At 43.1% G+C, this 12,718-nt stretch overlaps 1 protein-coding gene across 2 annotated transcripts in view; it reads left to right on the top strand.

The window, feature by feature from the left end:
- The window catches only part of nup188 (nucleoporin 188), a 143,226-nt gene that overhangs the window by 97,567 nt on the left and 32,941 nt on the right, over positions 1 to 12,718 (top strand). For both annotated transcript variants that reach the window (XM_072488611.1, XM_072488610.1), the window contains exons 32-36: positions 5,566 to 5,643; positions 5,847 to 5,932; positions 6,315 to 6,460; positions 9,571 to 9,758; positions 9,851 to 10,051. In XM_072488611.1, the coding sequence (XP_072344712.1) occupies positions 5,566 to 5,643; positions 5,847 to 5,932; positions 6,315 to 6,460; positions 9,571 to 9,758; positions 9,851 to 10,051 (699 nt within the window). The remainder of the gene's footprint in view (positions 1 to 5,565; positions 5,644 to 5,846; positions 5,933 to 6,314; positions 6,461 to 9,570; positions 9,759 to 9,850; positions 10,052 to 12,718) is intronic.

The following is a 12,718-nucleotide window of genomic DNA, read 5'->3' as shown; positions in this document are numbered from 1 at the left end:
CTTTCTTAAGTAGTAGAGTGACATTTGTAATTTTCTAATTTTATACTTGGACTATCTGCTCAAGTCCAGGAGTGGGCCTTGGAGCCACAGTCCTATGATCCTGAAGTGGAGGGATGGCAGCCAAATGCCAAGTAATGGTGGATGTGGCTGTAGCAAAGGAGAACTTTATGTAAAAGTGTTAGTTTTAATAATGTTTGATCCACAGCTGATTTTATTTTTAAAAGCACAATCTTAGGATGGGGTCAAAATGGAAAATGCAGCACTTATTGCCCTGAGGAAATTTAGACCGCATAGAATACAGTGAAGAAGGGGGCCCTTTGGCCCGTCAAACCTGCATCGACCCTCTGAAAGAATTCCCTATCTGGGTTACTCTCCTTGCCCTCTCCCCGTGACCCACCTAACCTGCACATCTTTGGACTGCGGGAGGAAACCCACGCAGACACGGGGTGAAAGTGCAAACTCCACACAGTCACCCAAGGCCAGAATTGAACCTAGGTCCCTGGTGCTGTTTAAGTGGCAGTGCTAACCACTGTGTAACCATGCCGCTCCAATCATGTAGTGTGGGACTGGGGTGCATAAGAAGGCAGACCAGATGCCTTTTCAGTTAGATTTTTACTACAATTGCAGAACATAATCATTTTCTGGTACTAACCCACAAATGGATCAAACTTACTGAATGTAATTTATGAGTTTTGAAATCTTTCGGTTGCAACCTATTAGCATGACCAATCTACTGTGCCCATGTGCTCCAGCACACAAAATGCAATCTACACTGGTGAGCAAATCATTTTCAATGAAAAGTCAGATCAATCCTTGTTTGAATTTGATTCACGGAGAGCATTTAATAGTTTTCTTCCGTTTCCTGCTCAGTAGCCAGTCAAATTGAGGAGGCTACCGGAGGGGGTACCCTAAGGCTCTAGCATCATAGAGAGGAAACGAGAAATAGAACATAGAACATAGAACAATACAGCGCAGTACAGGCCCTTCGGCCCACGATGTTGCACCGAAACAAAAGCCATCTAACCTACGCTATGCCATTATCATCCATATGTTTATCCAATAAACTTTTAAATGCCCTCAATGTTGGCGAGTTCACTACTGTAGCAGGTAGGGCATTCCACGGCCTCACTACTCTTTGCGTAAAGAACCTACCTCTGACCTCTGTCCTATATCTATTACCCCTCAGTTTAAAGTTATGTCCCCTCGTGCCAGCCATATCCATCCGCGGGAGAAGGCTCCCACTGTCCACCCTATCCAACCCCCTGATCATTTTGTATGCCTCTATTAAGTCTCCTCTTAACCTTCTTCTCTCCAACGAAAACAACCTCAAGTCCATCAGCCTTTCCTCATAAGATTTTCCCTCCATACCAGGCAACATCCTGGTAAATCTCCTCTGCACCCGCTCCAAAGCCTCCACGTCCTTCCTATAATGCGGTGACCAGAACTGTACGCAATACTCCAAATGCGGCCGTACCAGAGTTCTGTACAGCTGCAACATGACCTCCCGACTCCGGAACTCAATCCCTCTACCAATAAAGGCCAACACTCCATAGGCCTTCTTCACAACCCTATCAACCTGGGTGGCAACTTTCAGGGATCTATGTACATGGACACCTAGATCCCTCTGCTCATCCACACTTTCAAGAACTTTACCATTAGCCAAATATTCCGCATTCCTGTTATTCCTTCCAAAGTGAATCACCTCACACTTCTCTATATTAAACTCCATTTGCCACCTCTCAGCCCAGCTCTGCAGCTTATCTATATCCCTCTGTAACCTGCTACATCCTTCCACACTATCGACAACACCACCGACTTTAGTATCGTCTGCAAATTTACTCACCCACCCTTCTGCGCCTTCCTCTAGGTCATTGATAAAAATGACAAACAGCAACGGCCCCAGAACAGATCCTTGTGGTACTCCACTTGTGACTGTACTCCATTCTGAACATTTCCCATCAACCACCACCCTCTGTCTTCTTTCAGCTAGCCAATTTCTGATCCACATCTCTAAATCACCCTCAATCCCCAGCCTCCGTATTTTTTGCAATAGCCTACCGTGGGGAACCTTATCAAACGCTTTGCTGAAATCCATATACACCACATCAACTGCTCTACCCTCATGTACCTGTTCAGTCACCTTCTCAAAGAACTCAATAAGGTTTGTGAGGCATGACCTACCCTTCACAAAGCCATGCTGACTATCCCTGATCATATTATTCCTATCTAGATGATTATAAATCTTGTCTCTTATAATCCCCTCCAAGACTTTACCCACTACAGACGTGAGGCTCACCGGTCTATAGTTGCCGGGGTTGTCTCTGCTCCTCTTTTTGAACAAAGGGACCACATTTGCTGTCCTCCAGTCCTCTGGCACTATTCCTGTAGCCAATGATGACATAAAAATCAAAGCCAAAGGTCCAGCAATCTCTTCCCTGGCCTCCCAGAGAATCCTAGGATAAATCCCATCAGGTCCCGGGGACTTATCTATTTTCAGCCTGTCCAGAATTGCCAACACCTCTTCCCTACGTACCTCAATGCCATCTATTCTATTAGCCTGGGGCTCAGCATTCTCCTCCACAACATTATCTTTTTCCTGAGTGAATACTGTCGAAAAATATTCATTTAGTATCTCGCCTATCTCTTCAGACTCCACACACAATTTCCCATCCCTGTCCTTGACTGGTCCTACTCGTTCCCTAGTCATTCGCTTATTCCTGACATACCTATAGAAAGCTTTTGGGTTTTCCTTGATCCTTCCTGCCAAATACTTCTCATGTCCCCTCCTTGCTCGTCTTAGCTCTCTCTTTAGATCCTTCCTCGCTACCTTGTAACTATCCATCGCCCCAACCGAAACTTCACACTTCATCTTCACATAGGCCTCCTTCTTCCTCTTAACAAGAGATTCCACTTCCTTGGTAAACCACGGTTCCCTCGCTCGACGCCTTCCTTCCTGTCTGACCGGTACATAGTCATCAAGAACACGCAGTAGCTGATCCTTGAACAAGCCCCACTTATCCAGTGTGCCCAACACTTGCAGCCTACTTCTCCACCTTATCCCCCCCCAAGTCACGTCTAATGGCATCATAATTGCCCTTCCCCCAGCTATAACTCTTGCCCTGCGGTGTATACTTATCCCTTTCCATCATTAACGTAAACGTCACCGAATTGTGGTCACTGACCCCAAAGTGCTCTCCTACCTCCAAATCCAACACCTGGCCTGGTTCGTTGCCCAAAACCAAATCCAACGTGGCCTCGCCTCTTGTTGGCCTGTCAACATATTGTTTCAGGAAACCCTCCTGCACACACTGTACAAAAAAACGACCCATCTATTGTACTCGAACTATATCTTTTCCAGTCAATATTTGGAAAGTTAAAGTCTCCCATAATAACTACCCTGTTACTTTCGCTCCTATCCAGAATCATCTTCGCCATCCTTTCCTCTACATCCCTAGAACTATTAGGAGGCCTATAAAAAAACTCCCAACAGGGTGACCTCTCCTTTCCTGTTTCTAATTTCAGCCCATACTACCTCGGAAGAAGAGTCCCCATCTAGCATCCTCTCCGCCACCGTAATACTGCTCTTGACTAGCAGCGCCACACCTCCCCCTCTTTTGCCTCCTTCTCTGAGCTTACTAAAACACCTAAACCCGGGAACCTGCAACATCCATTCCTGTCCCTGCTCTATCCATGTCTCCGAAATGGCCACAACATCGAAGTCCCAGGTACCAACCCATGCTGCCAGTTCCCCTACCTTGTTTCGTATACTCCTGGCATTGAAGTAGACACACTTCAAACCACCTACCTGAACACTGGCCCCCTCCTGCGACGTCAAATCTGTGCTCCTGACCTCTATACTCTCATTCTCCCTTACCCTAAAACTACAATCCAGGTTCCCATGCCCCTGCTGCATTAGTTTAAACCCCCCCAAAGAGCACTAACAGATCTCCCCCCCAGGATATTTGTGCCCCTCAGGTTCAGATGTAGACCATCCTGTCTGTAGAGGTCCCACCTTCCCCAGAAAGAGCCCCAGTTATCCAGAAATCTGAATCCCTCCCGCCTGCACCATCCCTGTAGCCACGTGTTTAAATGCTCTCTCTCCCTATTCCTCATCTCACTATCACGTGGCACGGGCAACAACCCAGAGATAACAACTCTGTTTGTTCTAGTTCTGAGCTTCCATCCTAGCTCCCTGAAAGCCTGCCTGACATCCTTATCCCCTTTCCTACCTATGTCGTTAGTGCCAATGTGGACCACGACTTGGGGCTGCTCCCCCTCCCCCTTAAGGACCCGGAAAACACGATCCGAGACATCACGTACCCTTGCACCTGGGAGGCAACATACCAAACGTGAGTCTCTCACGCTCCCACAAAATCTCCTATCTGTGCCCCTGACTATAGAGTCCCCAATTACTAATGCTCTGCTCCTCTCCCCCCTTCCCTTCTGAGCAACAAGGACAGACTCCGTGCCAGAGGCCCGTACCCCATGGCTTACCCCTGGTAAGTCCGCCCCCCCCCACAAGTATCCAAAGCGGCATACTTGTTTCTCAGGGGAACGACCGCAGGGGATCCCTGCACTGACTGCTTTTTCCCAGTCCCTCTTACAGTTACCCACCTCTTCACCAGAATTTATTGGTGAGGGTCTTCCCAGACGCCCGCGGGTCGATTTCCTGTTCCCGCCTAAAAAACTAATTTAAAAAAAAAAAAGAAAAATTCTCAGCTCTTGCTGAAATTGACTAACCAGCCAGCTCCACTCCCGCCGAAATCGACTGGCCTGCCCCTGCAAAGACAAGTGCCTTTAAAGGACAGACTTACCTCCCAGCAACCACTTCCGCAATGCTCCCGCTGAAACTGACTCACCAGCTGTTCTCCCGCCGAAATCGACTGGCCTGCCCCTGCAAAGACAAGTGCTTTTAAAGGACAGACTTACCTCCCAGCAACCACTTCTGCAATGCTCCCGCTGAAACTGACTCACCAGCTGTTCTCCCGCCGAAATCGACTGGCCTGCCCCTGCAAAGACAAGTGCTTTTAAAGGACAGACTTACCTCCCAGCAACCACTTCCGCAATGCTCCCACTGAAACTGACTCACCAGCTGTTCTCACGCCGAAATCGACTCAATGGGATTTAGCGAGTGAGGGAGTGGGAAGAGAGTAGTTGGTGGTGGTTGTGGGGGGAAGCAGGAGTTCTTTATTGATCACAGTAGGTATTGGAGAGAAATTGTGATCAGCAGAGGTTTCCTTGAGTGTCCTGGAGAAACGCTCCGCTACTTGGCCCACAAGCAGTGCTATAAAAAAAACTTATTTATCACCTTGAGCCAGCTGCTTCCACCTTGCTTTTCTGCTGCATTTCTCAATTATGTAAAAATGGCAGTGAGTGGCTATGTAGCAGATTGGGAGACATATTACCCACTTTAAATATTTTAACGCCCTGATCTTCTCTGGTCCAATCTGGGAAGCTGTTGTTCATATTGTGGCAAAAGAGCAGGTTTGCTGAATCACTGTTCTGTGAAATAGCCAGTATGCAGCCACGTAATTGAGCTTTATTCTTGGCTATTTTATTCCCAAGGTGGAGGTGATGCATCTAGGTGATTGCTCACTACGGCTGCAGTTACTACAAGATGTTCTAGAGGGAACCAAAGTTTTGGTGAGTTTCTGTGTTTGTAATTGCAATAAAATTCAGAGTCTCAGCAATGTTGTTTGAATTTGAGCTGACGTCCAGCATGCAGAAACCCCTCTTGCACATTTTCTGATGAGCAGTTTTAGATTGGACTTTGTTGGAAGTGGGATTTCCAGTCCCCCCTGTATGTTGGACTTTCACCACCTTCAAATTATCTTTCTTTTTGATAGCTTTTGGTGCCTTCTTCTGCTTCCTGTCTGCGAATGGGGTCTATGCTGGCAACGCTACTTCTAATCCTGTTGAAACAGTGGAAAAGGTATGAAGTGAGGAGATTCAGCTGAAGATTGATTAATCTCTTTGGGTATTGATCAATGGGTCCAGTAGAGTAATGAATACTGTTTGAACCTTTAACATGTATTGTGTAGCATGTGTAAAATTCTTTTATTTTGTCTGCTATTTACTAGAAAATTTTAAAATCGAGGTAAAAATACAATGATCCATATTGAACATACTCAGTCAAATTGCAAAATTATTTTTGCTTTCCAATTATAGATCCAAGAGCGTATCTGAGTCAGCATCGCTCGGATTCTGTAGTCTTTTTTTTTAAAGTAAAAGCATATTACAAACACATGTTGTTTAATGAAATAATGGCACAGCATTGAATACTGGGTTATTTGAACTTTTCCCCCACCTTTCAGCATCATTGTTCAAGTGTCTAAAATATTGGACCCCCTGGACCAAATTCTAGAGAGCCTGTCACAGAGTAATCAGTACTTCATGGAGAAGACAAAGGCAAAAATATTTTCAGCTATCATAACGACTCTTCAGATCAAACAATTGAAAGGTGAGACTGCCATTTCCTTTTAAAATAATTTTCTTCTTGAGATTGTATCTTGTTAATGTTTGTTTCAAGTGTTGATGCATGGGAAGTGATAATATGCCCAGTGGCTAAAGATCAGCATCTTTAAAAGATAGTGGAATGGGCCTCACCTGGAAAAGGTCCAATCTAAAGCTGGGATAGTGTAAACATGTGTAGGAAGAGCTTTATGGATGAACACAGCAGAGAGACAGCTTTCGCAGCTGGCAAAGGACAAAGCACAATGGTGTTACTGTATAAGCATGGTTATGATTATTAATTTTTTTTCTTCAGATACAAAGAGTCCATCATTTCTCTTCTAACAGTTAATGGTACTAATTGAAGTTATTTTAGCAGTCTTACTGTTAGGGATATCTAACATCTAGCGTGTTTCAACAGCGGGAAATTTAAAAGATGCTAGCTGAGTCCTGGGGAGAGACACGATCTGCTCCATGCTCATTCATTTGATAATCAATGGGTAGCATTGGCAGTTCATCCTGTCAGCAGAATCACAGCAAAATACAATGCAGAAAGGCCCTCGAATGTTAAGTGGTGCAGGGACTATCAGGAGACCTGGAGCAAATCCAAAAACATTGTAATTTGCAGACAGTTACAATAGTACTTGTTCTTGGAATAACGGAGAAATATGAGCGGTTTCAGAATGGAAAATGGCCACAGTTTGAAATGTGCTATTTGGTCAATTACTCCAATTTATTTTGATCAGTGGCCTTACTTTGCCTTTATTCTAGTGAATATCAATGCTTATACTTGTACTCCTGTAGCTACTACTGTAGCAACTACTGGAACACACTCCACACTATACAAAATGATGACAGGCCCATCTCTCAATGGAGCACTTGACTGACTGCAAACATCACCAATCGTAACCTAGTAACTGACTTGAGAGGTGGAGTCCCAGGTTTTAACCTTCCACAGAAAATCTGGGCAATCCTCAACCACTTGAGGATGGGCCAGCGAAGATGTGGGCACTTGCTGTGCAGGTGGAACACGAAGAACAGCTCAAAATGTGATTGTGGCCATCCAAAAGTCAGACCATTTGTCCACATACTGAACTTCTGCCCTAAGACATCCATTCCTGGTGGTATCACAACCATTCACAGTGTCAGTTGAAGCTATTGAATGGATTGTTAACCTCAATATCGAATTATGACTTTTGCCAGCAACACAAATTTTTAAACAAATTCTAAGTACTTAATTGATTTAGAATACTTAAATAAAGGAGTTCATAAAATAAATAATAAAAGCAAAATATTGCAGATGCTGGAATTCTGAAATAAAAACAGAAAGATAGATGCTGGACATCTTCTGCGTACCTGGCAGCAGCCATCGGGAGAAAAACAGAATTAATGTTCCAGGCCTGTGACATATCATCTAAACTTTTAATGAAAGGTCACAGACCTGAAACATTGCCTCTGGTTTTTCCCTCCACAGATGATGCCAGACCTGTTGAACATTTTCTGTTTTTCAGGTTTTCAGCATCATTATTTCTGAATAATACAGGCAGCGATCCTGCATTATTCTGAAAGGATGTCACGTCTCTTTCAAGAAGTCTCAAAAGATCTCCCTTTCTCAAAGTGGGGTAGCCACAAAACACTATTAAGCAAGTATGCCTGGTCCAGCTAATTGTATTTGAAAGTGGATTTCGACCTGAGATGGTTTGGTTTGAGTGAAGATAAAAGTAGCAGTTAAGGGTTTTTGTTTAATTGGATTGGATTTAGATTTAGTTTATTGTCACGTGTACCGAGGTACAGTGAAAAGTATTTTTCTGCGAGCAGCTCAACAGATCAGTAAGTACATGAAAAGAAAAGGAAATAAAAGAAAATACATAATAAGGCAACACAATGTAACTACATAAACACCGGCATCGGGTGAAGCATACAAGGGTGTAGTGTTAATCATGTCAGTCCATAAGAGGGTTGTTTAGGAGTCTGGTAACAGCAGGGAAGACGCTGTTTTTGAGTCTGTTTGTGCATGTTCTCAGACTTTTGCCCGATGGAAGAAGTTGGAAGAGTGAGTAAGCCGAGTGGGAGGTGTCTTTGATTATGCTGCCCGCTTTCGCCAGGCAGCGGGAGGTGTAGATGGAGTCAATGGAAGGGAGGCAGGTTCATGTGATGGACTGGCCTTGTTCACGACTCTCTGAAGTTTCTTGCAGTCTTGGGCTAGGCAATTACCATATCGGGCTGTGATGCAGCCAGATAGGATACTTTCTATGGTGCACCTGTAAAAGTTGGTAAGATTTAATGTGGACATGCTGAATTTCCTTAGTTTCCTGAGGAAGTATAGGCGCTGTTGTGCTTTCTTGGTGGTAGCGTCGAAGTGGGTGGACCAGGACAGATTTTTGGAGATGTGTACCCCATGGAATTTGAATTGCATTGTTTAATAGGTAATTGTAAGCCATTTTTGTTAGTGATGCTGTGTTCGTAATAAAATTTGTTTTAATATACCATAACCCTATTTGTGCATGTAATCACTCCTGGAGCGAAGTATCCTTTCCTCACAGTCTAACAAATTAAATAAAATATTGGAAAAGGAGTGATAGAGGGAGTTATTGTAACGTTCCAGCATAATCCTGGAAAAATTAGCCATTTTCACAAATAAGAACGTGACCTGATGGTGCTTTAACTGCTCCAACCAGATCTGACACTGAATGACTAAACCAGTTTCCCACTATATACATTCAAGTCTGTGGCTCCTGGATTAAAGGGAAATGAGCACCAGACCGAGCAAATAGCCAGGGTGAGAGAAATATTGTTTTAATTGGGATGAGGGCATTGAAAGTGTAGGTGAGGGTGTGGTTGGATGGATTGATATCTGAAGAATGAAGTGGTGAAGTTTACATTGGGACATTTTCAAATGTGAGAGGCATGTCATTTAGAGGTATGGGTGCGCTAGAAACCAGTATTTTTTTGTTGCATGCAAATTTGTGTGTATAAAATTGTATTATACAATATGAATTGTCTGAGCTTTGCACACTGCTGATATATGTCACATTATAAATTTAATTATCTTGCTACCTTGTAATTCACTTGCAGCTATCTATCAGTGCAGAATTCATACCTTTTTAATCCACCTTTTAGCTTCTGACATCTCCCAGTATTCCCAAATGCTCCTGACTGTGTGTGAGACCATACATAATGAGGCAATTGTTCTGTTTGACCAAACACGTCATGCACTGACAACAGGAGATGCTGGTTTACCTGATGACAAGGATAGTATGGAGACTGATTGTGCACCACGGTTGCAACACAAGGATCAGAAAGATGGGGTAAGGGGAGAAAACAATTGTTTGTTTATATATCTAGGTGATTATAATCTCTTTGATTATACCCAGAGGCCATAACATCATCTTGTCTCCAGGTATGCGTGCTGGCTCTGCATCTGGCCAAAGAACTTTATGAGATGGATGAGTGTGGCAACCACTTATTTCTCATCACTCGGAAAGTTCCGTTCCTTCCTGCTATGCTTAGCACCCTGGAGCTAAGCCTTCGAGTCAAACAAAATCTACATTTTGCAGAGGCATCTCTGCACTTGCTTTTAGTTCTGTCCAGAACTCAGCAGGTAAGTACTGTCTCGTAAACCAAATTGTTTTGTCGATATCTGGATATCTGTTGGGTTTCATAAAACAGAAAATGCTGGAAATACTTAGCAAGTCAGGAGGCATTTGGAGAGAGCAAAATAGTTGGCATTTCAGGTTAATGGCCTTCCATCAGAACATATTTCAACGGTTATCAATGTTAACTGTCTTGCTTCCTGACCTGCTGAAAGATTTCCAATACTTTGTTGATTTCAGATTTCCAGTATTTGTAGTATTTTGCTTTTCTTTGGTATGTCAGATTTGGTTTTCCTTTCCAGAAGTATAATGGAAATTAAACAAGCAACAGATCTGCAATTTTGCAACCCTTTTCCAAACATTCCAAAGCACCTCAGGCCAAATAGAATGCTTTTGAAAGTTGTAGCCACTATTGTAATGCAGTGAATTGAAAGTGGACAACCGAATATCCCCAGGCTCCCCTCTCTTATAATAATAATTTTTTTAGTGTCACAAGTAGGCTTACATTAACACTGCAGTGACGTTACTGTAAAAATTCCCTAGTCTCCACGGGGAGAAAGTGCAGACTCTGCACAGACAGTGACCCAAGCCAGGAATCGAACCAGGATCCCTGGCGCTGTGGAACAACAATGCTAACCACTGTGCTACTGTGCCGCCCATCTTCTGTTGGCTTGGGAATAGTTCAGCTATTATTAATTCCAACAGAAGTGGAGGGAAGAGAAATTGGAAATGAAAGGTAATTACTTCAGGCATTAGTTAACTCGAGAGAAACATGCATACCCAGAAACCTATTTGGGTTTGGTTTCAAACTTGGATTTTGCCACAAACATGGACCATTATTAAATCCCATTGATTTCATTTCTATTTGCACCCAAACAATGTGAAGAAAGTATAGATTGAACAGCGACAAAATTGAGTATCTTGAAAGTATAATTATAATATTCTTCAAATGTGAAAGATAAATTATGCACTCGGCCTTCCGGTTTGAACGCATATTTATGACCTTTCGCACTTGAATAGAAATTGTCATTCCATTCGTTGAAGCAACCGGTTAGATGCTGAACTGTATTCTCACTACACTGTACCACACCGTTCTACATTCCTTGCTGAATCCTTGAACAATTGGAATCTACATGTCACTTTGGAAAATGTGAATTGAGTTCTTACTACAACCAACAATGCTGATAATTGTTAGGTTATCCGTATAAGCTGACCGCTCATTTCAGTATTGGCAATGGCTTTGATTTCAATAAGTTTATATTTTCTCTATTTTCATATAAAATTCTGATGAAAACATCAAATAGTGTAAAGGAGAGCTGCAGCATTGAAGACCGTGCAGTTAAAAACAATGCGTTGCCTCTATGGAAATTCATTGTTCCAATGCCAGCAGATTCCATTTAATACGTAGTAAACATAAAAATGGGATGTATGTGTATTTTCTAAATACTTGAATAGTAGGAAAACATTACAGACTTAAAAGGCAATGAACTCAGCTTGTTATTTCTAAGTTTTTTTTTTTGTCTCTCTCATGGCAAGCTTATATAAAATATATGTCTGTTATGGGTCCTTAGGACAGCAATAACTTAGACTTCTATGGTGCCTTGAGCATAATAAAACATCTTAAGGCAGTGTACAGGAGCATTCAAAACCAAAATGTGACACTGAGCCACAAAAGTAGAGATTAGGCCAGATTGGTCGTCAAGGTAGGTTTTAAGAAGCCTCTTAAAGGAGCAAAATAACAAAGAACATTACAGCACAGGAACAGGCCCTTCGGCCCACCAAGCCTGCGCCGATCCAGATTCCTTTTTTTGACCTACTACTTATTGCCCAAATGATCTGTATCCCTCATGTGTCTATCAAGATGCATCTTAAACGCTACTATCATGCCTGCCTCCACCACCTCCACTAGCAATGCAAGGTGGAGAGGTGTAACAAGGTTAAGAATTTTAAAATCATGTGATTGCTTTGCTGGGAGTCAGTTTATGTGAGTGAGCACAGGGGCATTAGGGGAACAGGGCTCTGCAACTTAAGACATGGTCAACCGAGTTTTGGATAGGAACCTAGGAACTAGGAGTGGGAATAGAACTTCCTATTCATTGAGTGTGCTCCACCATTCCAACAGATCATGCCTGATCATCTACTGCTAAAACCATTTTTCCCCCCCAGTATCCCCATATCAGTATCCAGAAATCTATTGATTTCTGCCTTGAATCTGCCCAATGATTGCGCTCCCTCCAGTTGAAGAAATTCCTCTTCACCTCCGTCTTAAATGGCTTTCCCCTTATTCTGAGACGGAGTCCCCTGGTTCGACTCAGCAGCCAGGGGAACCAACCTATCCAAATCTACCCTGCCAGGCCCTGTAAGAATTTTCTAAGTTTCAATGAGATCACCTGATTCTTTGAAACTCTGGAGAATACAGGCCCAGTTTCCTCAATCTCTTCTCATAAAACAATCCCATCATCCCATGGATTAGCCTGGTGAACCTTTGTTTAAATCTCTCGAGGCAAGTACATCCTTCCTTAGATAAGGAGATCAAAACTGTACACAATACTCCAGTTGGGGTTTCACCAAGGCGCTATACAATTGCAACAGTACATGTTTACTCCTCTACTCAAATACCCTTGGAATGCAGGCTAAACATAGCATTTGCCTTCTTAATTGCTTGCTGCACCTAC

Source organism: Scyliorhinus torazame, chromosome 22 (genome assembly GCF_047496885.1).
Source record: "Scyliorhinus torazame isolate Kashiwa2021f chromosome 22, sScyTor2.1, whole genome shotgun sequence".
Classification (NCBI taxonomy): domain Eukaryota; kingdom Metazoa; phylum Chordata; class Chondrichthyes; order Carcharhiniformes; family Scyliorhinidae; genus Scyliorhinus; species Scyliorhinus torazame.
The sequence above is the reverse complement of the archived record's forward strand: the minus strand, read 5'-3'. Positions and strand labels throughout refer to the sequence as shown.